Source organism: Apostichopus japonicus, chromosome 2 (genome assembly GCF_037975245.1).
Source record: "Apostichopus japonicus isolate 1M-3 chromosome 2, ASM3797524v1, whole genome shotgun sequence".
Classification (NCBI taxonomy): domain Eukaryota; kingdom Metazoa; phylum Echinodermata; class Holothuroidea; order Aspidochirotida; family Stichopodidae; genus Apostichopus; species Apostichopus japonicus.
Window position 1 is genome coordinate 8,816,947 of NC_092562.1, and position 26,496 is coordinate 8,843,442.

Here is a 26,496-nt window from a genome sequence, read left to right on the forward strand (position 1 = left end):
TGGCGTGCGCAAAAGGGAGATAGGGGAACTAGATACATGACCCGCACCCACACCCCACCTCCCATAATCAGTCGAGTGACACAGTTCAGCAGTTACTACACGGGTGTTAATCCCCTGCATTTTTTAAAGCTCACACTATTTATTAGCACAAAATATATAGTTCAAAATCCTCAGAATGCACCAGTTATGGTCAACTTTTCTGGTGATCACCACAGGCCCCCTACATGGAAAAGGGCTTCAAGCACCCAACGGCAGCACCCTTGCTTAAAGGGCGTGAAGACTCGCGCACAAAGAAACGTCTCATGCCGGTTATCTGACCTAGTTTCGAATGAGGTGTAACAGAAGTGTTAGACACCACCATCGATCCCAGAAAATACACACACAGCTTGCTACCGTCGGTTATTATACACTAGCGTACAGTCAATACATACAGCTACGGTCAATACCCACAACACAGTGTACATAGCAGCGATGGACATCTCAGGTCTAGATCAAAGATAGCAAGGTATCACGTTTCATTACTGTCTGCATTTTGTAGCGACAAGAAGTTAACGTCACTTGCAAGCAACGGAAAGTTAACTTTTTCAGAGCGCGGGCACGCGGTTTGGGGCGAGTCTTCAATGCCTTTAAATCAGTCCGGGAAATTTTGAATTTGGCCTCATACCTTTGCAATACTATGCACGTCACTGGTAATTATGTTGTATGATGTACTTCACATATATACAAGTGTTTCATAGTATGTGACCTACAAACCCCGAGAAGACCGACCACGTTAACTGCTCTAAAGTTTACACACACGCTACAGTGGTAATTCCATGGCATTTTAAAGAGAAATCGTGACTGATAATTGACGGGTTAATTTACGATGTAGGACGGCGGGGGTCCGTAACACAACCGAATGTTTCACCGGGGGAACTGTCACGTGGACCTCCCATGTTTTACAATAGAAACATGTTTAGGAAGTACAAACGATGTCTCAACTGAGAATACACAATAACCCCACCTCCAACCGAACCCTATATACCTTCCCAGTGGCGTAGGAAGGTACTTTTGAATGGGGGGGCTGAAGACTGATGGCCGGCCTGGGGGAGGGGTCTAAGGGGAATTTTTTGCATTTCCAGGTAGCCTCAGATGCAATTTGGTGCAATATAGTACACTTCAACACCCACTCCATTTTGTAAACTTAATTTTGTATTTTCACCAGGCCTTAGATGCAATTTGGTGCTCCAAATGAGATTTTTTTTCTCATTTGGAAATGAAAAAGGGGTTTTCTGACTTGCGAAGCGGGGGGGGGGCGGAATGATACTTCCGCCCCTCCACATTTTTCACTGGGGGGGGGGCTGGCGCCCCCCAGCCCCCCCCGGTTCCTACGCCCTTGTACCTTCCCTTTACATCTCCACTAAAACTTGACTTCATTACTGAAGAAGAACCATCACTTATAAAAAACAATATGTAAAAGGAATATTTTCATTTCTTTACACTTTTTTTAATCTTCCAAGAAGAAAAAAAGATTTTCATCTCTCACCTGGCATCAAGAAAGTCAAATTTGCAATACTTTTGTGTACTAAAGTCGATACGTGCATTTATGTGTCAAATGTGTCGCTGATGTGACCATGTTGTGTGGACTTTCACATTGACTACAAGAATATTGTCTAATTTGTCGACTTCTTTAACATCACGCCAGGTTAGCAGCTGTGATCGAGGTAAATACTTCGGTCTACATCAGAGAGGATGGTGTGGAGGTTGTACACGCCCTTCCCACCCACACACCAGAAAATTAGAAGTACGTATTAGTACAAAGTTGCGTGTAGACCTCATTATAGACCTAATGCATAGCCAAAGTATGCATGCCTCAGAATACACTACGTCACATCTACAATAAAAGCTACATGAGAATCGACCCCAGAACCTCACTTCAGAACCTCAGAACCTCTATAAATTTGGTCCAAGTCGAAGTCAAATCATTGTGTGGCTAATATCATGTGAGAGATTCGGTTAAATCTGAAGGCAGACGAACATTCGAAAACTATCTATATTCTTATATAATCACGATTGCAGCTTTAAGGAGGTCATGAACTGTTAGTGTGTTATGCGTTCAGAGTGTACCGATATTTGCGTACGCATGGTCTAAGTGGTAAAAGATAACTGTTGATTCATCTTTGCTATAGTATTAATTAATTGTTGAGCCACGTGCAGAAATTGGTCTTTCCTATCGGTATTTACATGTCCAGACAACATTATCATACACAGTATTGATTCTGATGATGATGATGATGGCTTAACATAAAAGCCTCACCAAGGCTCCCTATAAGTCTTTGCAAATAAACAAAGACGGCTCTCAAGATTCCAGTAATAAATTGGATTTTCAGTTTTCACAATAGATAAAGGTTTATTAGAATATTACATTGTGGTCGTCTGCTTCTACTTAAATATACATTCGACTACACATTCCAATACTTACCATTGTGCTTTCAATCAAAACATATAGCTTATGGAATCCGGAGCAGGGCAACGCACTTTTCCAATTCAATCCAAACATACTTTAGCCAGCGGGGTAAAGGGCCGTAATCAGAATCTTGCAAACGCAAAAAAAAATGTTTACTTACGAATTCATTTAATCAAAATAAAAAGAAAAGAAAAGAAAAAGAAAACAAAAACAGCTGTTAGCAAACAGCTTATCCACTTAAGAGCGTTTGTATGAGAATGTGTAAAAGTAAGTTGGCCAGACGTTTCGATCCTAGCAGGATTTTCTTCAGAGGCTGAAAGACAAGTAACAGAAGCTACAAGGGACAAAAAAATATATATATATTAACAATCTCAATCCGTCTAGCAATATGAGCAGCGAACAGCCATTCGTCATTTCCAATCATCCATGGAGCTTTACCACGCACTCGGTGGCTGAACTAAGCAACAACAACAAAAAAACGTAGATTAACTTAAATATCTTTAAGAACGTTCGTTGCAACACTAAACACACACGGCGACCAAAGCATTAACATTGCTTTTCCTCACAAATATTGTCACTAATGCCTCATCAAGTTTAACTGCTGCACTGTTATCTTTGAGGTTTAAATAAGCTATACTCTGTGCTTATTCAAAGCTGCCCTCGGATTCCAAACTAATCTGTCGCAAAAAACGGCAAATGATAGAACGAACGGCTATTATTTTTTGGTAAGAATTAATTCTTTGGGATATAATATTATGTTAGCAAGCAAAAACATTCGTAAATTGTAAGTTGGTTAACCCTGTTCATGTATATAGTGATATGTATATAGTCAGTGCCGTACAGTATAGTGGGGCACAAGATTGGTCACTTAAAGTGGTTTGTATTTATTTTAACATTTATATTTTCCTTCCGTCTGTTTTGGTACATTTCCTGAGAACATGTGGATCTTACCTTCAACATTCTGGAAATCTGTGTATGCTGTCATATGATCATGTCATCCAGGTCTCTTTTGAGGTGACTTGGTAACAAAACATGATCTTCCTAGGTTCATACTTTTATTACCTTTCATATTTATTCTGTATCGCTGGAACACAAAGCATGTTTTGATCAGAGGTTTTTTCCCCCTGTTCTCCTTCTATATTTCATTTCAAAGAAAGTTGATATAAAAGTTGTCAACATTTTTTTTTCTTCTGCAGGGGATATATCACTTATCACGTTTTCAAACACAACAGAACTTCTGGTATTTCTTGGCACACATTTAAGGAAAAAGTTGTCAACAAATCATTTGTCTTTAAAGCATAAGGAATCCTCGGCAATTCGAAATTATTGGGACATGATTTGCATTGCAACATACCTGTGAGATCAACGATCCCTAAGGCGGGTAACAGGTGGCGGATCGTAAACATGTTTTCGAGTGTAAGACGACGTAAATCACCAAAAAAAAAAAAATAGTTTTCTGAACTTACTTGCAGAATATTAACAATGCTTTGTCAGCCTGGTATTCTTTATATCATGCGATTCTTCTATTGTTGTTTGCCGGGAACCAAGGATGGAATTCGGCGGCGTTTCTCGTTTGCTAACTCAGTGACAGATACAACTGTGATAGATTTGATTGGTCGTGTCGCATTGGGGCCCGCAGTGACGCCAGCAGCGGCACGTGTGAATATACTACAGCTTGGCGCAACACTTAAGTAACTTTTTCTATCGGATCATGATCAAATCTTTGCCCTTTTTCGTAAAGTGTTTATAATGTATGTAGTAATGTATGTCGTAATGTATTTTTTCGTAATGTATGTCGTCCAGTTACAGAGTTGTTGACAATTAACAATTCATAATCATGGACGTTAAATATGAATGTAAGAGACTGACTTCGGTCAGCTGGCGGCTTTGATAAGCCAATGAGGCTTCTTCGCGGGTTCCTGCTTGCAGGAGGATCTAATATACAAAGCGTTTCCTCCGCCTGGCCACCCCTTGTTTACGGCACGGGTGTAAGTATAGGCTTTCAGAATACAAAATTAATTTTCGTAGGCCTACAAACACACTTCATCAAAATATATTACTGTACTGTGAGCATGTGAGGCCTATTTTAGCTTGGTGCCCCGATGTCTCCAAATCCCTCGATGCCTATATCTGACGGACAACAGTTGGTTAACAATTTTCGAATTCCCTTTAGAGACAGACATCATGGCAAATGACAGGAAGAATGGGCCTCGTAAGTTTTCGTCAAAAGTCCACAGCAATCCAGTTGAACAAAAAACGATAAAGGGTTAGCAGGTTGATCTGCTTGGGGAGTTCTCATATGAAAATTAGCCATGAAAAACATCGGAATTATAAGAAAAGAAAAAAAAAAACACGAAAAAGGTTGATAGGATTTGTAAAGATATAAGCTACACAACTTACATATAGGCTCATATGAAGGTAAAACAACATCGACAAACAAGTGCCCCGAATTTCGAGAAAAAGGTCGATAGATTTGAGATGTATTTTTATTTAACAATTTTCATAAATTTCAACAATTATCATAAAAAAGTCATTCTCGAAGAATGTGGCAAACTAGTTTGATAGGATCCTACTAGGCGAAAGGTTAACATACAGATGACATGCCTAGATTTCAAGATGGGTGATGGCATTATCCTTTTTTTCTGAAAACTTTTACTATTATATATAGAAATTGCATAATGAAAGTTCCACTTCCGGTATTTTATCTGAAAATATCAACCGATATCCGCATACCATGTACGCCGATAATTTGAATACTGAAATGGTCACCTGAAAATCGGCTAGAGCATCTGCCATGGACAATAACTTATAACGTTTAGGGCACCATACAAATCATTTTGAATGTGTTATCAAGAGTGAAGAAACACAGATGGCTAGTAATTTCTCTATACCGAGTGAGTGAATATAATTAATAGAATCCCACCCACGCGAAGTAAAATTCTTTTCGTGCCATCCTAAGTGATTACCAACGTTAACGATAGCCTAAGTCACTCCCAGCCTAATGTTATCACAAGTTAACGTTACATCAGTTGAGGGTCCAACACGGGTCAACCAATTAGCAAATGCCTACTGTGCTCTATAAATAGAGTACTCTGTAGTGTAGCCTAATCAGGCAATAATTTAGTGTTCAAACTTTGTGTAGCATAACGACGGCAATGAAGTTTTCTCTCAGCAAATACTATAGTTTCTGTGTAGAAAATTTGCATGCTATACATCTTAGCACTTGTTTAGGCATACGAGTGGCTCACCAGGACTGGTTCTAGTGCCATTCCTCCATGGGTGCATAGCCTACCGCCATACCTTTCCACCATAGGTTTTGATCCTTTCGTGGCAGAAAGGATAGAAACCTAAGGCGGAAAGTTCCATTTTAGAAATGGATTTTACACAGGAATGTATCGGTGAAACTTTCTTTAATTGGTATGGAAGGATAGGTACTGTACACATCTTCAAATGTGACGGTTCGCTGGATAGACTGAATTGAAGTTACCTAAGTTTGGGGAATATGATACACAGTCTGTAATATACATGTTGATTGAAAAGTGTTAATTGTAAGTTTGTAATCTTGAGTCGATACAATGTCTTCAAATTTAATAGTTGGTTGAATTAATCAAAATAGTTTAGGTTGATTGTTTATTATTTTCGATTTAAATGACCGATTTAGTGGATTTTGCGGGCCTATACTTTAGGTACTGTGAAGCGAAGCAATATACAGTGATATAGGCCTTCAGTGGACCTATTGTACAATAAATGTGCTCTTTACGCCATACAAAAGTGCTTTACTGCCATCGGGGTAACATGGCGGAATAACACTTTTTCTATGGCGTAATATACGAATGGCGGAATGGCACTTGAACCAGTCTTGGTGAGCCTTCATACCCTTAGTTGACTAGTCTAGCCTATTTAATGTAACTCCTTGGCCAACAGTGGCTAGTGTATAGTGAACCGAAAATTGACATCACAAAAATAAAACTTTGATAATCAATGCCAATTTGAATTATTCCTGTGCTTAGCCAGAAATTTGACATACTGTAGTTTCCGATTTTCAAGTGAAAATTGTAATCTTGATACTAGTAAAAGAATGATTTAGAACGAACTTCTAACGACAGGTGAGCAAATTATGATATTTCACTCCCTGGCACTGAAATTTGTACTTTTAATGGTTAACTATGAAATCATGGAATTGTGTGTAATTTCTCTAGTTGTGTAGCCAGTGTATTTGGCCAAAAGTAGATACAAAAAGGCAACACTAAACCTTCTGTCAGCAATAAAGCAGTCATGTTATTCCATGCATTATTGTCGGCCTGATTCATATTCACCTACTTTCAGCCATTTTGTCAAATTGATTAGTTCGTTTTTGAATTGGAAGTTCCATTCATCAAACCTGTCACAATAAAACAGTGTGTTAGTTGCTTGGTTTACATATGTTGTTGAATATTTGGTTAATTGTTTTAGGAATTCAACAGCTTTTGCAATTTGTAACTTGCAAAATCTGACTTTGATCGGGCTGTGTGTTTGTTTTTCTTTGGAGGGATTTTGATCTGAATTTCTGGAAATGTTATAACCTGAGGTATCATCTACTTTGTTTGATGGTAAAGATAAGTACAGTACATTTCCTGTCTATTGACTGATATTGTGACCAAGAAAGAAATTGATGATTTGTGTTACTGTGCCCTTGTACTGTAGCCTATAAAGGCCATGGGAATTCAAGTTTTAGATTTGTGTCAAAACATGTTTCAACTGGCATTGGCATGAGACCTTTTATTTATTATTTTCCATAATTTCAGTTACTAGAAGGTTGCATCAGAATGCTTAAATTATAATGCCTAAGTGTTAGTCCATGCGTGAGAGGCTATGCCGGGTTTAGAAAAAAATGATATTAGTACATGACCCTCAAAAGGAGCATGACAGAAATTAATTTGTCCAACATGAGAATATTTCTTGAGATGGTATGTACAGTGGATGGTTGATTTTAGGTTAGACTCCCCTAACCTAAAGCAATTGGGTGCTCACGCTGTCATGAATTAATCATCACTCCACAAATGTTCCTTAAAGAGACATGACATCACAGCCTAACATTGTAATTTGTGCACAACCATGTTACAATAGTAGATTATTGTCCAAACATCATGCTCTTCACAGTAAAAGTAATTTTGTACTTTAATTATTTGAACTACTGTAAGTTCAATGAGTAATATTCATAATAATAACATAATAACACATTCATGAGTAATTTTCTTAATATTAAGAACAACACAAAACCTATGCTGTCAAAGTGTGACAATGGCAGATGTTGACTTACTGTCAACCAAGAACAGAACAATTACTGAGATGATATCTGCCGGTATGTGTTATCCCCAACTTTAAGAAGTGTTTCTGTGACCACTCTAGGGCAGGTCCAAGCTATTGTATCCCTAGAAGCCAAATTTCAAACTTTACTGAAGCACCCTAAATGTGGTGTCATGTTAATGCTGAATTATTGAAGTTTCAGATTTTCATAATTTTTTTGAATATTTTTGCTTATTCGAACAATTACAGCCAGCTAATTTGCATAAATTCAAATTGCAGTGTGACGTACGGGACATTTGGAATCCTATTTCCCTGCCAGCAATATGAACTAATTGAATATAAGTTATGTGGGACATGATACACCCTTCCTTCCAATAATTTTGACATATTATGTTTGGGGGTTCATCAATTAAATATGATAATTAGCTAGTGTCCAAATATCGATGTCCCGTACGTCACAATTTTCAGCACTTTTTTTCAAGTTTTGATATGGAGGAACAATTTTTTTTGGTGATATATATTCTATAAAGTTCTAATTAAGAACATTGCTCAACAAAATCCATCCCAAATAAAATTGAAATAATATTCACTGCAAATCTAATTATCAAATTTAAAAATGTGACAGTGACGTACAGGACAAAATGTGACGTACAGGACATAGTGTGGTGGAAACCCTGTATTTATACATAATAAACATGCATGGGCTCCAATGGGGACCTCTACTGGAAACCTTCCAATGCTTACAAGTTTATTTTGTTGAAAGCTGGTAGTTGCAACTTATAATCCCTGCATGCCTGAAGCAGGGTTGGCATTTTCCCGGGAAAAACCTGTTTTTCCCACTAAGTGGTAAAAACCAGGTAAAAACTGGGAAAAACTGGTAAATACCGGTAAAAACCGCCTCCGTCTCGAAAACTAGTATTAATTGTCCGTAAAATGCAGGGTCATCAGTAGGCACGATATTGTTTCATGACAGGCATATTTTATTGAATATGGGAGTTTCTTAGCTTCATTTTGAGCTATTTTATCACATTCTTATTCTACTTTTTGTGGAAAAAAGAGTATTTTTTGTATTGCACATGTATAGTTATTCTGTCACGATCTCTTTAGCAGTATGCATTGCCTATTGCCCAAACCATTATAGGTCTACACTGGGACATTCACCCCTCCTAAATTCTTCAGGCCTATTATGTGGCATGAACAGCGGAGGATAGAACGAAGTGGCGAACCATGGCATCCAAAGCCTCAAAGGGACAAGGAACCATATAATAATATAATATTATGTGCTCAGACAGTTCATTCCATTCCATTAATACAGTAGGCAACAGTCTATTGAGGTGAACTTCAATCCAGGGGGCTCAATAGAAACTGCTTTGAAACTTTGTAAGGCACATGGGCCCAATTAAAGTATTAAACGCACAATGGCCCTATGGAGCCATTCACACAACCAAACTGTTTACCTTGATGCAAACATGGTCCAATTATTGGAAGCAGGACACTTCGCCCAACAACCATTTCGCCCAACTGCCATTTCGCCCAACCTTACCATTTCGCCCAACCAGCCTGGTCATTTCGCCCAACCAGCCTGGTCATTTCGCCCAACCAGCCTGGTCATTTCGCCCAACCAGCCTGGTCATTTCGCCCAACCGGGTTGGTCATTTCGCCCAACCTTATTTTTTCTAATATTCAGTCAGAATAATATTACTTTTTCTATTCCACTAGTTCAATTTGATTTATTTTGGATTAGGTTACTTCGTAATAGGTAAATGAAAAAAGTGAGGTCCGCTCGATATCGATCAAAGTCTGAGCAGTTATTTCGGGTATAATGGGAGGATTACACTACTTTAGGCGTTTACGCATACAATGGAAGTTATATTATTATACAAACACAGGGGAATCGGTCTTCATAAAAACCTTTCAAACCTAACCCCTTAAACACTGATCCATCCTACTGACTAACAATTCCCGAACGTTTCCTTATTAAATTGAAAAAAATATATATATATAAAACCCGTCCGTAATATTGAAGTACTTTATTTAATCAATGTAGCCACTTTATGAATGTAACCACATATGTAATCACATATGTAATCAATTTAACCACGACTTCAAGTTTCCTTAATACTCGGTTCGTATCCCGTAACGTTAACAATTCCCGAACGTTTACTATCGAACCTACCCGCACTAACCCCTAAAACACTGATCTATCCTCAAGATTGGGCGAAATGGTTGTTGGGCGAAGTGACTAGAAAGCCAATTATTATACAACTTCATGCATGAGTGATTAAACACTTTGAGGTGGACAGGTGAGGTGGTACTGGGCACTTCCTGTGTATAGGCTAACTGAAGAGGTAGGAGTATCAACAACACAAGTAACTGTTCCAATTGTTACTTATTCTTAAATTAGTTGATGTCACAACAGTCACTTAGTACAGTGCCTATAAGCAATATAAGCATAGTACAGTGCCTAGTGCGAAGTGTGAACAGAGTACAATTTATCGCAGACATGAAGTGATCGTTCTTGGATGTGAATCATCATTTGGATCTGAGCGGACTAATGTGGCATGTATAATATGACGAACCATAGCCCTAGGAGGCACCAACAGTTTGATACGAGTCCATTCTCTAGATAATGGAATTATGCATCTCGATAGGAAAATAAAGTTGGTTGATTTGAGCATCCAATATATTATTTATTTGAATTATTTATAATAGTCTAATCGGTAAACTCACAAGTTATAGATCATAGCTGTTCTTTGGATGTAACCCAACCCCCTACCATAAGATGCCATTTTCTTGTAGATTCTATGCTCCTCCACAAGTTCCACATGAGTTTTTAGGAATTCTATATAATTTGAGGTTTTTCCCGGTTTTTCCCAGTTTTTCCCACTTATAGGTGGGAAAAACCGGTAAAAAACTTGTTTTTCCCGGGGCGGTAAAAACCGCCCGGTAAAAACCGGCCAACCCTGGCCTGAAGAGCACATCATGGCACCAAATAAGTTGACTGATGACCACCAACTATTGGAAAGTCAATTGTGTGTGGGGGGGGGGGATACAGAATCATCTACAATGCTATTCAACATTGACATTGAATGAGGACGACTTCAAGGATGTTGAGTTTGCATTTCAACGTTTCGTAGGCCTATTGTGAAGTGTGACTATGATGACTGTGCAACAATGTTCTTGTGTCCTGAACTTAGATAGTAGACATTGAGATATTTAGTTACAAGTGTAGTGTTTCGCTCGCCCAATTTTTGCAGAGGAAAATCACTCATGAGTTTGTTCAATAACCAGTATTAGGTCTATAGAGTTTTCTTTGTTGTACTAGTTTCATAGATGGACATTACGTGGACGTTACTGTGGACATTTTGGTATGTTTTGAATGGGATGGATCAAATTTCAACTTCAGGGTCAATAGTGGGGAGTATGATACAGTGTTGTACAGTATATACCAAAACAGTTTTGCACCAAAACTTTGCATCTTGAATCATTTGTGGTCGAACAAAGCTAGAATTGATGTTATGAGTATATATTTGATGTATTATGTAGAGTAGATTAATACTTTACGCATTCCATGTTTTATGTGGAATGATCTCACAAGTACAGTCACTGCTCTTTTCCGTATCACAGAAAGAAGGAAATATGGCATGAAATTACCCATGACATTATTCTGGCATATCCAAATTAATGTTTTTATGTAGAAATCAGCTTGTTATGGTATATTCAGGAATAAAAATATGAGTTTTCATAGTAAATTTGTATATGGACAAATTGTCCCGTACGTCACATGTCTTGTGTAACCACTGTACTGGAATGGCTTCATATTTTTTTCTAATATGTTACAGCTTAGCCCTTGGAAGGTTAGGCTATTCACTAGTTATAACAGCTTGATCACTGCCCTCCTAATTTCAGAGGGGTTTCAGCTTTGCTCTTAGTAAAAAAACACAAAATTCTCTGGTCCCGTACGTCACACTGTATATTAATTAAGATGGGACCTAATTAAAGCAAGTGTAGGAAATCTTCATGAGTTTGTAGTAGCAGCAATAACAAATATGAAAACCTGAAAAAGTTTCTGGAAAATAGATTTTTTATAACTTTTAGACACATTTAAGTCTCTGAAATGTCCCGTACGTCACAGTGCAAATAGCTTGGACTCAAACATTGGACATTCTGAAATTTGCTACTTAAAGATGTACAGTATGGTTATATTGATCTTATAAAGTCACTACATGTAAGAGTTTGACAGAATGCAAGTAAAACTTTTGCTGCTGCAAACTTTAATATTTCATCAATTTTTCTGATCAAAAATCATTTATGTTTAAAGTACATAATCTTACTGTAAAAAGTTTGTCTATAAATAATGTATCACTCCTCTGTAATGTTTGCATATAAGTCAGACATTTGTAGCCTCTAGGTTATGTACAATTTCTAGTGTTTGCACTGGTTAGTAGATTTGGAGCCGGCTACCTGAACGCAAGAGTTACCTGGGTACCCGCTGTGATGTCAACACCTCACAAAGTGTGTACAGCAGTGTGAGGTATTCTTGGCATTCCACAATAATATGGTGAAAGTTGGGGATTACAGGAGATTATTGGCAGCAGCCCTTCACTCATGTTGTAACTTCCATAGCATCTAGTCCTTCTCATATTGACAACAATAGCAACAAAAACCATCAAGGAATATTAAACTTTAAAAGAATAAAGTACACAAGTTGATTAGAATCTTGAATGAGCTATCCTTGAATTCCACCATCCTTCCTCTGTGGTTTCTTTGCATTTAGTACCGAATTTTCTGTCTTCTTTTTATGTGCGGTAAAGCAAATTCTCACTTATGTTCACAGGTTGTACAAGCCTTGACAGTGTTTAGGGGTGGCACTATGACAAGCCTACAACTTGTAAACAAGTTGTTTGTTAAACCATTAATTAAAATAATCTTTGAGATACTTCATAACGTCGATAGTAATATCACAACTCAACATTCACATGAACGACTGATTAAAGTACACCTGACTTATTTTCTGTCCCACAGAACAAGGCTCAAAACGAAAACTGGAGACATTGGAGACTCCTTCAAGTAACAGTGGAAAGCAAGTTGTCCAAGAGGGTATGTCTTGGTGGACATGCTTTATGCTTGGAATACCTCATGAACAATCGAAACCGCACGGAGTAAGGAAAGCAGTTCAGAAAGCAGCTAGCCATCCTGGCAGTGATTATGTGTCATCGACTGGATAAGAGCTGTTCATGAGCATTAGGTGAGGACCTCTGAGGGAAAAACAGCAGTTCTGTTCTTTAAAGTATCACAACAGCCTAACAAACAAACCTATAGGAATTCAAAAGTATAGGAAACACAGTTTACTGCATGTTTTTTATGTTAAGCCTCAGAGGCAGCATATACACTTAGCATATTAATGGGCATCGAACCATACCATACTTGATTGGCTTTGTTCTGGTTTGTAATGATTGATGTGTTTCAGTATAATCTCTGTTTTTGTCGTATGCATTTAAGATCCTCCTGCAAGCAGGAACTCTCCAAGAAGCCATCATTGGCTTATCAAAGCCGCAAGCTGACCGAAGTCAATCTCTTAGATTCATATTTATCGTCCATGATTATGAATTGTCAATTGTCAACAACTCTGTAACTGGACGACATACATTTATCTTGGAGTGACTCTCAACTCTGGACCTTATGATTGAAAGGCACTGGCGTTAACCACTGAGCTAACACTCCACGTTGTGTTTGTGTATCGGGATCTGTTCTGCTAGATGCAGACCCACCCCAAATGCCATGTATGCCACCGTGTTACTATTTTAGATAAATAGATTACTGAAACAGTTGTTGAAGCCTGTTAATGTGAAAAAAGGGTTTGGCATGTCAGCAAATATAACACCATGTCTTCAAAGATACTGAAACCTTGTTTGTCACATATCTGGTCTGTCCCAATGGTGGATAAGAAAATGAATCATTTAGTTATTACATATTGTAATTTCCCCAACAGATTTATAAAGTTGCGTATACATTGTAACTGCCTTCATTTTTTTCTCTCTTTAGAATGGATGACTTTGATGTCTGTGACGCTTGTCTGGTTCATAAACCGCTAGAGCCGGGTGCCACAGATTGCTGTGGTCAGGGATGTCAACCTTGTGTGCTAGACATCCACCAAGATGAACTAAACCTTTGGAAGCTGAACTGTTGGAAGACTCACGGAGAAGGAAGCAAAGAAGTAAGGATATCTAGGGCTCTAGGTTGCTCTGCATTATGTATTTCTGAATGATTCTCTGGATTACATTCATGAATATATCACATTACATTCATGAATATATTACATTACATACATGAATATATTACGTTACATTCATGAATATATTACATTACATACATGAATATATTACGTTACATTCATGAATATATTACATTCATGAATATATTACATTACATTCATGAATATACAGTATATTACATTACATTCATGAATATATTACATTACATTCATGAATATATTACATTACATTCATGAATTTATTACATTACATTCATGAATATATTACATTACATTCATGAATATATTACATTACATTCATGAATTTATTACATTACATTCATGAATATGTTACATTACATACATATATAATACATGGCATTCTTGAATATATTACATTACATACATGAATATATTACGTTACATTCATGAATATATTACATTACATTCATGAATATATTACATTCATGAATATATTACATTACATTCATGAATATACAGTATATTACATTACATTCATGAATATATTACATTACATTCATGAATATATTACATTACATTCATGAATTTATTACATTACATTCATGAATATATCATTGTCTCTGGTTTGGTGTCATATCAGAAATAACCCTATTATATGATAAATCAATCTGAGATGCAGAATATGGTTCTTGGAACAATGATTACACTTACATAATGGTATTGGTGACAATATCAGCAAGTTGTTTGTAGGTGTGTCGCAATTCATCCTCCAAATTAGAAAAATTTGAGATATTGAACATGAAGACATTATTTTGATGATAAGAACTTAGTATATTACAAAGTTTACTATATGATAGCACCTCTATGACTATAAGAAGGAGTATCTTACTGTACTATATGTAGTAATACTTGCCTCTCATAGAGTCACAGACAACCTGACCTCCATGAACTTTAACTCCATTACAATGATAATTTTAAGCACAAGTTTCATTTATGAAAAGTTGCTTGAGTGGAGTTTATATAAAGAGACATCTAGATTGAAAATGTTTAAAACCTTTTCTGTAGTTTGATAACAATGGCAGATTTGATTAGAGGACTTATCTCATCATGAGCAATCCTTATGTGAATTTTATCAACAGTTAATTACTTGTTTTTGTCTTATCTACATCATTGCGGTATTTCAGACTTCAATACTGTCATACAATCCCCCTACCCTTTCCTCCCTCGACCCTTAGAAGTAACTTTCACCGTGATATGACACTCTTGGCCTTCAGAGAGTATACTGACATTTACTGGTAACCCTGTGTTTAAAGGCATTGAAGACTCGCCCCAAACCACAGGCCGCCCTCTGAAAAAATTTAACTTTCCGTTGCTTGCAAGTGAAGTTTTTTTTCTTGTTGGTACAAAGTACAGACAGTAATGAAACGTGATACCTTGTTATCTTTTATCTGGACCTGAGATCAGGGAGTTCCATAACAACTCCCTGCTGAGATGTCCATCGCTGCTACAGTATATGTACACTGTGCTGTGGGTATTGACCGTAGATGCATGTATTGACTGTACACTAACTAGTGTCTAATTACTGACGGTAGCAAGCTGTGTCTGTATTTTCTGGGATCGATGGTGGTGTCTCACACTTCTGTTACACCTCATTCGAAACTAGGTCAGATTACCGGCGTCAGACGTTTCTTTGTGCGCGAGTCTTCACTCCCTTTAATACTGAGAGGAACCATAAACACTCTCAGCCTAGTAATTTTTATCTTCCCCTTTCCTTTTCTCTCTTACCTCCATGATCTAACTGCCTGTTTGTACATTCAGCAATTTTAAAGCATATATATATCTTTGTGTTGGAATTCCACCATGCGACCTATATTTGAAAGCAAAAAGGGAGATTAATGAGGGCATCCTTTCACTAAAGATTTTCTGGGAAGAATATATCCATCGTTGTGTTCAGCCTTTGAAGTATTTTTGTATAAAATGCAAGATTCTTCCAAGATTGCTTACCAATTATAAATTTAAGAAAGTATAAATGAGCTGGTGGTTTTGATTTCCGTTTAAATCCATCCGATACACAACCGACTTTCCTTAATTTAAACCAGTCTGCAAGTAGGTGTTAATGTAATCTTATTCATTAGCAGAGGGTGCCACTTTTTCTGTTCCTTGGCATCACATTTCTATCCAACCCCCTCTTCCTCATAACAAATTGGCATGTTTAATTCCGCCCACACTTTTTTCTAACACATTTGCACCCATTGATCGGAGTTCAATGTCCGCTTGTTCGTTATACACATACAGTACAGTAGTTCCATGACTAACTTTCAAAAAATCTTTGGCTTTCTTGCATTTCTAAACAATTAAGGTTACTTCATGAAAGCTCATGTAAGTTGCCAACAGTTTGTACAAAAGTTATTTTTCCAGACCAATAACTTAACACGGCAAATTCTACATAGTTTTGTCTGAGTAGGTAATCCAGTACATGTTAAATGTCAGGTTTCATTGAGCCAAAAGTACCTATTACAACTGAACATTGTAGTTTCCATACAGTGTCTAGCAGATAACCATACGTATCTCTGTGTATGCATATTTCAATACCCAGGAACAGATTGTGTGTAAATCAATGAAGAGTATGGACTACACTTCCTGTGTTCTTGACAGCATCCAGGCAGTCTCTACCGATACTTTTAAGTACACGTTTAAACTCCCAGAAGGCTGTTCCCTCCAAATCTCCATTGGTATGCATCTTATACTGAGGTGAGTTTATATTCCATTGATTGGTAGTCTAAGCAGACACTGTAAACTCTTTCACATGTCTACATGGCCTAACCAATAAATGAACTTACAGCTATTTAACCTTACATCTGTTACACGCTGCACAAAAACTATTGGTTCCAACTGAGTATCACAAACAAATAAACAAGCATAACTGATTAACAATTCATCTCTAAACCGGTTTGCTTAATGCTTCCTCATTGGAGTTCAATGTTACATATCTGAGCCTTGATTGGATACAACTCACCAGACAATATTTAATTTTTAAAATAATTACTGGTTTCTTACATCCCCTCGTAATTTGTCTTTATGTCAACTTGGATTTGGTTACGACAAGTGTCATTTTATGTATTAGGTTGTAGATTTGGAATATAAACGTGTTACACTCTTTAATAGGCTGATGTACACTTTTTGGTGCATTCTCAAGGTAACATGCACTTTTAAAGTGTCAAAATAAAAGCTGCCCGGGCCTTTTCGTTGTCAGTACCATATTGAACCTTACTGCAAGGCTGGAAGCTTGCCTTCAAATCAAACTACCAACATAGTTTCAATTTGGTACGTGAACATACAGTTGTAAAAAGCTCATACTTCTTTGGCAAATCAAAATTATAGGTCCTGTTTTTCTCCACTTGACAACATGCAGTTTTGTACTTGACCAAGCAGGTTGAGAAGAAAGTTCATACAAATGTTCTTTGCAATAATCCATATTTGATTGGTTCTAGTCTATTTTAATTTGTACATCATATTATCTTCCATTTTGTGTTAATTTCTCTGAGTTTATTAAAGATGAATCTGTGATAAAAATAACAACAGGGTCATTGTTAATGTTCAAGCTATTTTTGGTACACATCATTTTGTGCATTGAATGGACAAACTGAAAGATTGAAATCACTTATTATTTTATCATCTGTATGTGTGCTACAGTAGTTGCAATTACTGGTAATCACTTTCATTGCATTGTTTTAATTTCACCATATCAATATTTTTCATTAAATAACCAACAGGAATGAATTACGCTTCTAATTTATGGCATAAATGGATTTTAGGGCCTAACTTTGGTTAAAAATAATAATAGCAACAATGTCCATTGTTAGCCTATCAAAGTAGAGCGTATTCAATCAATATTTGCTATCAACAGATCATTGCATAACTAAAACCTGGAAAAATGTTATTTAACAAAACTTGGTGGGTAGGGTCAAGCATTTATCAAACTCAAACCCAAAAATTGCATGACTCTGAAGTGGAAATTTTGTCCCGATATGTCATAGTTAAAGTTAACACATTTGCAATGGAATGTAAACATATGTAGTTTGTGTTTCTTATTGTTGCATCTGAGGAACAGACCTTATCATGTGGTCTGTGTCTTAGACTTATCTGTTCAGCCAATTTAATTGATGACTCCCAAATGTATGAAGGGTCATTTCTCAAAAGCACAACCTGTACTGAAAGCTGTGTTTCTTTAACATTCTACAAACATATCAAACTTGTTCCCATAGGCACCACCTTTAAGACCGATGTGTTGCTACTCAATCAATTTTCCCATAGCTAAGCAATAGTCTGTGGTTACAAGGATACCCTCCAGGTATAATAGTGTTATGGCACCATTACATAAAAGTAACCGTTTCATTATTACTGTCTGCCTGTAACTTTAAAAGGAGAAATTAGTGTCAAGTTTGCCCTAAGTAGTTAGTTCTGACATGTATGAATTCTGTGGTCATTTAGCCTTTGAAGAAGATCCTGCTAGGATCGAAACGTCAGGCCAACTTACTTTACACATTCTCTTACACAGGCTCTCTAGTGGATAAGCAGTTTGCTAACAGTTTTATTTTATTTTAACTTTGTAGTTAAATAATTAGTTTCTATTCAAACAACTGCAAACCACATAAGTCAGTTTGGTATTTGAATATCCCCTTACCTACCCTTGGCCTAATAATATATATTCCAACGTAAAGTTACAGTAAAAAAATATATATTTCCTTTATTATAACATGTCAATTCCAACCTTGGCTTGTTTTTTTCTTTTATGTTTTGTAGGCAAACATCATCTCATGGAGGACTAGTAAGCAGACAGTACACTCCCATAAGTCCACCAGGAAACAGAAAGGAATTCACAATCTTGATCAAGGTTGGTTTTTATAAAGTTAACATGGATGGAGAGAAACGTGCAATCGTTAAGTGTACCTAAATAAAAGGGTACTTATGAGTTCTTCTTGGAACAGTGACAAAAGAAGGTCTCAGCAATAGCATTATCCAAGGATGATTCCCAAAACACCAAAAAAATGGTCGTAAAATCACAAACGATAATTTCGTGGAAAATTACGTGTAGTCTACTTCCGGGTGTAGATCCGGAAGGAGGAATTAGTGGGCGTGGCCCTTGGAGCGAGGGCGCAGTGCTAAAACGTTTCCAAATGTGTAGTTAGGTAGATAGGAAAGTGCAGTTGTGGAGTGGGAGACAGGTAAGTATCGTCCCTTGTAAATCCCCTAACCAGTCAGTTTTGGGGATCCTTTACTCAATTAAAATGATCTTAAGAAAGATTTTAACTGCTGTTTAATAGTTTTACGCTGTTGTGGACGAACACCATATTTGATTATCAGATAGGTTTAATTAACATGTAGGGTAATTAACTGAATAAAATGGTATTGTTCATCCTAGAGAAGTTATGAACTTCATCTGGATATTTGTTTTGAAATTAATTGATTTTCTCAAAACCTAACAACTGGTTTTTTTTAGAGGTAGAATTATTGTAGGTGACACAGCTTCCTTTGTGACTTGATGCAGACTTTTTGCACATATATATGTTAGGAACTAGGACAGGAGTAAATGTTCTATTACTCTCAACAAGTCATCCACATTATCCCACATACCTTCATGACAAGGCTGATATTTAGCCAGTTTAGAATCGCTCGGAACTCCTTTCTCGATTACAGAGCAACACAAGGTCTGTCAGAAGTTAAGAAGACCTAAGAAGGTTGTTTTACTGTACAATGAAAGGATAGTTGTCTAAAATTTATATAATCATCTCTGACCACCACTATTTAAAGGAAGCCAGGGGGTAGGAGCCTGGGGTGGACTGGGGGCACGTGCCCCCCACTTTTTCCAAAAAACAAATGTGCCCTACTGGCAAATAAAATGTGCCCCTTTGATGAAGAACTGTCTTTTGGATATATTAAGCCTTTGCAAATTTTAATATTTTATTTTAATTATTTGATTTTAGTCTTTACATATTTTTAAAATGGCATCCCATATCTTTTTGTAGCACGGTTAACAATAAACAATCTCAATAAATAAAAAATTAATGTTGCAACACACCATAATAGTATTGATAGCATACTAACACATCATATATATTTAAGTGATATGGCCGGTGTGTATCGGTTTATAGCATAACGAGTGGTAGTTGTGGAATGGGAAAGTGCCCCCCCCCCACACTTTTTGGAAGCTTCCTACCCCCCTGAAGGCAGCCATGCCCAAGCCTGTCAGTATTTCTCAAGTCTATTCACAAAGCAGATACAAAGTGACTGCAAGCCTTTTCTATATAGAAATGATAACATAACCACCCTTTTCTTACTGCATGTATCTTCTTTATATATTTAGTTCTCTTTCATTAATCTTTGTATTCAGTATTTATTTCCAGTATTTTGTTATTGTCAGTTGTATCAAGATGGACAGATGTCTAACATAATCAGAAACTGGCAGGTTGGATCTGTGACCGATTGGAGAGGCCCTCTTGGATCTTTCTCGTATCACACAAATCAGGTCAGTCTGTGACCTTTCATTACTACATGTTCTTAATTTGTCAGTACTTCTACCGGCGTCAAAAAGTGTTCTGTGCCTTTGACTGGGAGATATGGTTTCGTGGTTGCACAGACTTGTGACCGTATCAGTCTATAGCAGGAATAGAAAGTTGTTTTGGAAATAGTTGGTTTGATATCATGTTTTAGTGATTGTGGTAATTGCATACACAAGCAATGTAATTCTATTCTGTTTAGTTACTTGACAGCTAGTTTCTTAACAACTCTTCCACCAAGTAGTGTAAATCACAGACAATTTTCCATTCAAGGATTGTGCATACATAACAGATTTCCTCCTTAAACTATGGGATATATTCCAGGAAGAGAGAGTGCATGCTTAAAGGGGTAGTCCAGAGGGAAAAAATTATTTTGGGCTGATGAAAAGAGGAACATATTTGAAATATTCTTGGTGAGAAGCAAAAAGAACGAAATGTAGGGATTTGCATGCAACTTCACCAGGGTGCTTAGAAATATGTTAATGTTTCCTATATAAAAATAAATAAATAAAAAAATAAAAAAATTTTAAATAAAAAAAAATTAAAATAAAATTAAAAAAATGTTTCCTATAGTCAAAAATACATATTCCTCTTGACAATCATCATAAAGTATTTCATTTTTGTCCATAGCTACATTAGCTATACCCTCCTGTATCTGTATATTTTGTCGTATTTGCATTATTTTCTTTGACGACATAGGGAGATTACAGTTTTGTTTGCCAGTATGTTGACTTGACATGATAGTGCCACATTTATGTAGAAAATCAAATTAATATTTTTTTATTAATATTTTTTTATTTTATTTATTTATTTTATTTTTTTATATATAGTGCTGGCATCGTTAGAAAAATGATGATAACAGAAAGTGTCATGTTTTAGCTTAGTTTGAATATGTTTGGAATTATTGCATGCACATCTAGTCATTTTCATGACAGCCTTTGGAAGTACAGTCTGACATTCAGTATTCTCTGTTGTTTCCAGTACTCACACATCTACCTCTTGGCAGCAGGGACAGGTATCACACCCATCTACCAGATTATACGTCACATTGTACAAAATGAAGAGGAAGAGACAATCTTAAAACTGCTGTACGCCTCCAGGACCTACCGAGACATCCTCATGAGGAAAGAATTAAATGATCTTGCTCACTACTGGAACTTCAAAGTCCTGTATTTTGTTAGTGATGTGAGTCTTCACCAGTCGTCTTGTAATAACACTAGGCGCCACTAACACCACAGCTAGTTTGTCATGTAGGATGGTGACTTCGAAGTTCGGCCACTTAAGACTTAAAACAACCCAAAACTAAATCTTCTGGTATAAATCATTTGAAAATATACTTCATATGGTGGGAGAATTTTGTTATAGTACGATACACGGCCAAACTTTCTTTCCTGCAAACTGTTTTCACGTTGTTTTCCAAGAAGATTCTTCGTGATTGTGGAACTGGTATTTCTTGCTAGAGTATTGCGAAGTTCGGACACGAAACCCACAGTGTGGCGCTGGTGATAAAATTGGTGGCGCAGTTGCTTTTTCAGTAATTATAACAGACTTCATAGATCTTCGTCATTTTATTGACAAATATGTAAGTAATTTCTTGCACACGGGTCATTTTGGAGAGAAAATAACTGTAGCTTCGTACTTTTTGGTGAAATTTGACTCTTCCTGTAGATTTTCATGGTGAAATCGTGTGTTTCTTAGGGGTGGCCGATCTTCGCAGTATGCCGAACTTCGCAATACTGACTATACTAGGTGCTTATCAAGTAGGAACATCATACAGTAGGTGCCGAGAACACCACAGCTAGTTTCTCATGTACTAGGTGCATAACAAGTAGGAACATCGTAGGTGCCGAGAACTCCAAAGCTAGTTTGTCATGTACTAGGTTCTTATCAAGTAGGAGCATCGTAGGTGCCGAGAACACCACAGCTAGTTTCTCATGTACTAGGCGCTTATCAAATAGGAGCATCGTAGGTGCTGAGAACACCACAGCTAGTTTCTCATGTACTAGGCGCTTATCAAATAGGAGCATCGTAGGTGCTGAGAACACCACAGCTAGTTTGTCATGTACTAGGCGCTTATGAAGTAGGACCATCGAAGGTGCCGAGAACACCACAGCTAGTTTCTCATGTACTAGGTGCATAACAAGTAGGAACATCGTAGGTGCCGAGAACTCCAAAGCTAGTTTGTCATGTACTAGGTTCTTATCAAGTAGGAGCATCGTAGGTGCCGAGAACACCAAAGCTAGTTTGTCATGTTCTAGGTTCTTATCAAGTAGGAGCATCGTAGGTGCCAGAACACCACAGCCAGTTTGTCATGTACTAGGTGCTTATCAATTAGGAGTATGGTAGGTGCCGAGAACACCACAGCTAGTTTGTCATGTAGTAGGAGCATAGTAGGTGTCGAGAACACCACAGCTAGTTTGTCATGTACTAGGTGATTATCAAGTAGAAGCATCGTAGGTGCCGAGAACACCACTAGTATGTCATGCTTCCTAAATGCTTCGTAAATTTGAGTTTCGGATTTTGAGTTATTCTCTTTTAGCTGGAACTAACTTCCATTGTAATGCTTCACTCTTGAAGGCTGTATATAGATGTGGAAATTGCACAAATGAAAGTCAAATTAGTTTGATGTCAATTTTTAATGTGTTACCATAGTCTGAAGTTGTTGGTATTTACTTTACCCTTGCCCTCAGACATCAAAGAGTGCTAACTTAGATCTAAGTATAGGAGAAAAATGACTTGAAGGCAGTGTTCAAAGTGATTGTTGAAGTTTCATAATGAGTGACCATTATTCAACTTTCTAGCACATATTGGGTTAGTACTGATGACCTTCATTTGCATGATCCTGCTACTAAAAAAAATTGTACAGACAATGCTTTTGAAGATACATCTGTTTTTGACTGGATATTAATTTCCATGGACTTTGTTTATAGCCAGATGGCTGAATAGTTATTTTCTTCTACTTGATGTAGTTGCAGACTTCACTGTGTACTACCTCAGAACATGTGAGTCAAAATATTCTGCACACCTGTGAACATTTTGTATCAAAAAGGGGAAGGACTTTGTATTAAGGATCCATTACAAATGGGAATTTTAATTAATTTGTCTGTGTTGAAAATTCAACAATATGGAACAATTCCATCACACAGGTGGTAATGTTAATAGAGAGATGCAGCCATGAGGGTGCTTCTGTGCTAGACACACCCGGGGCTAATCCATCAAATTATTAATTAATTACATCAAGTGGAAATTGAGCAGATATTAACAAGATGATAGCTTTGACCCACACTGTTCATAGGACTGAACTTTGTTGTTTCTCATTCTGTCACAGCTAACTGATCAGATACTAGTGCCAACTTGTATTCTTAAAGGCATTGAAGACTCGCCCCAAACCGGGTGCCGCGCTCCGAAAAAGTTAACTTTCCGTTGCTTGCAAGTGAAGTTTACTTTGTGTCGCTACAAAATGCAGACAGTACTGAAACATGATACCTTGTTATCTTTAGCTGGACCTGAGATGTCCATCGCTGCTATGTACACTGTGTTGTGGGTATCGACCGTAGCTGTATGTATTGACTGTACACTAGTGTCCAATTATCAAAGGTAGCAAGCTGTGTGTGTATTTTCTGGGATCGATGGTGGTGTCTAACACTTCTGTTACACCACTTTGAAACTAGGTCAGGTTACCGGCATGAGACGTTTCTTTGTGAGCGAGCCTTCACACCCTTTAATTCTTACCAGCGTTCACTTCCATTGCATTGTATTAAGCTTCAAATTGTTATGTTATGCATGTCGATCCATTGTGGGATCAAACATGCAGTTATTATTGTTTAAGTATGTATTTTTTAAATTTTTCTCTCGTATCTCTTTGGTAGGATGCAGGGGTCCGAGGTAGCTATGGAGAACAAGTTCACGAGAGGCGAATCTGCCTGGAGGATGTACAGAGAGAGGTTGCTGCACTACTCAAGTCTTCTCTTGCAGTGGTCTGTGGAACTAGAGACTTTGAAGCTGACATGAAGTCTCATTTGATCAAGATTGGATTTGACAATGAAAGGATTCTCAGATTTTGAGATGGAATTTAAAATTAAAATAAAACCTGAATTTTGTTGTTAATTTGTAATTATTGCAGAATTTTACATTTTGTAGTAAGTTGGTATTGCATAACATGTATTCTAAAAAGGTTTGAAACTGGAATAAAACTGGATGTATCATTTTTTAATGTGGTTGTGAATACTTAAGTGCTAAGGGACAGCTTAAAAGACTTTTAAGTATTGCTGCCAAGTTGAAATGGCTAAAATTGATAAAACTGTTCCAGAGTAATTTCTGTAGGTTAATAAGAAAGTCTCTGTGAAGGAGAATTCATTTTGTGAAGATGGCAGTGAAGTGCTAGCTAGCATTCACACATTGACTGACCATTTTTTGACATTCTAGCATATTTTGGAGAACTACTAAGGACAATCAAAACAAAACACTAAGACCTTTTACGATCTTTGACCGAGCACGAAAATTGTTTGCCGCACAAAAATTTTGTAGTTAAGTTTATAATTTTTCACATTCATACATAACACTTGCCTTTACTTTTGTATTCCTTTCAGGTGTTTTATATATATTGATACTGTTTTCTACATTCCCGCCCTTCAAAGTAGCTTCATACCCTGTGTGTACCATAACAGGAGTCCGATCATGAGAAGGAATCATCTTCTTCTTTGAACTAATCAACTAAATAAGTAAATGTCATTCACTTGACATGTCTGGTATTGTATCACAATAACTGGCATTATGTATGTATGTATGCATGTATTTTAGATCCTCCTGCAAGCAGGAACTTGCAAAGAAGCCATCATTGGCTTATTAAAGCTGCAAGCTGACCGAAGTCAGTCTCATAGATTCATATTTAACATCCATGATTATGAATTGTCAACAACTCTGTAACTGGACGACATACATTAATCTTGGAGTGATTCAAACTTGGGACCTTATGATTGAAAGGCACCGGCGTTAACCACTGAGCTAACACTCCTTAATTATGAATCAGTTTGTGTATCATTTCATGTTAAATATGTATTATGTGAAAGCTGCAACAAATTAAAATTTTTAATTAGAACACCAATCAAACCCAATCAAATTCTCAAGTGGTCAAAGGTCAGAGAGCTGACAGTTGTTTATAATTACCATGAATGACAGTTATTTTATATATGTATTTTTGGTTTTAATCCTTTTGATCAATTTTATCCTCACTTTGATTTAATGGCAGGGTATCTGATAACAGTTTAACAGTTGACTTAAAACAATCAAGAGCAAAAATAGAATTTATTGCTGTTATCTTCGACCACATGGTTGCCTAACATCACACTAAGTCAATGAGGTAATCTAGCCTAACCATGTTTATTAGCTGAAATTGTGACGCAGTTATAAGATATCCATGGAAAAATTTTCGTTATTGCTGTTATCTTCGACCACATGGTAGCCTAACACCACACTAAGTCTATGGGAAAATCTTGCCTAACCATCCGTTTGCACAAAACAAAAATCACACTTTGCATAGGATTCGGGTAATAAATTGGGAACCAGGTAGTGTCGCATCGGGCGGGTACCCGGATACCCCGTGCAAGCACAAAAAATACTATTTAATGTTTATGTTTGGAACAGTTAGCTTTTATCACATTTTGAAAGTTTTTTTTTCTTTTTTTCCCCCAGATATTCAATGTATATTAGATAGTCATTCCAGTCTTGCAATGAAGTTCAATGGTGGACTTAACTCTCATTATATAGTGTACCATTGTATTTGTGTATTGTAATTCATCATATTGGTAATTAATAAACAGTATTTTAACTTTTTTTTTTGTAGAAGTCTTGGGTACAGTTGTATCCATCGTGATATATTTGTATCTTTGACCTTTATATATGTATTTTGTAATTCATAGGATGATTAGTAATCACAAGGTCTTGGTGATTGGCAATAGATATTGTTAATAATA

General features: G+C 36.9%; 1 protein-coding gene across 5 annotated transcripts; it reads left to right on the top strand.

Moving 5' to 3' along the window:
- Positions 1-4,009: 4,009 nt before the first annotated feature.
- Positions 4,010-26,496, top strand: LOC139976805 (NADH-cytochrome b5 reductase-like). 5 transcript variants are annotated; one of them, XM_071985618.1, is made up of 8 exons: positions 4,010-4,137; positions 12,758-12,980; positions 13,778-13,949; positions 16,564-16,718; positions 18,771-18,861; positions 20,389-20,493; positions 21,506-21,747; positions 22,408-22,708. In XM_071985618.1, exons 2-8 carry the CDS (start codon positions 12,970-12,972, stop codon positions 22,601-22,603), a joined length of 972 nt encoding a protein of 323 aa, XP_071841719.1. In that variant the 5' UTR covers positions 4,010-4,137; positions 12,758-12,969; the 3' UTR covers positions 22,604-22,708. The 5 variants fall into 5 exon arrangements, with proteins under 5 accessions (XP_071841719.1, XP_071841710.1, XP_071841726.1 ...); XM_071985609.1 differs by having other exon boundaries at positions 4,093-4,197; XM_071985625.1 differs by lacking the exons at positions 4,010-4,137; positions 22,408-22,708 and adding exons at positions 5,183-5,340; positions 24,394-26,496 and having other exon boundaries at positions 21,506-21,709.

Coding starts and splice junctions, on each gene's coding strand:
- LOC139976805 (XM_071985618.1), top strand. Junction 13,950..16,563: donor ACGGAGAAGGAAGCAAAGAA/GTAAGGATATCT, acceptor TTCAATACCCAG/GAACAGATTGTGTGTAAATC. Junction 21,748..22,407: donor TCTTGTAATAACACTAGGCG/CCACTAACACCA, acceptor ATGTACTAGGTT/CTTATCAAGTAGGAGCATCG.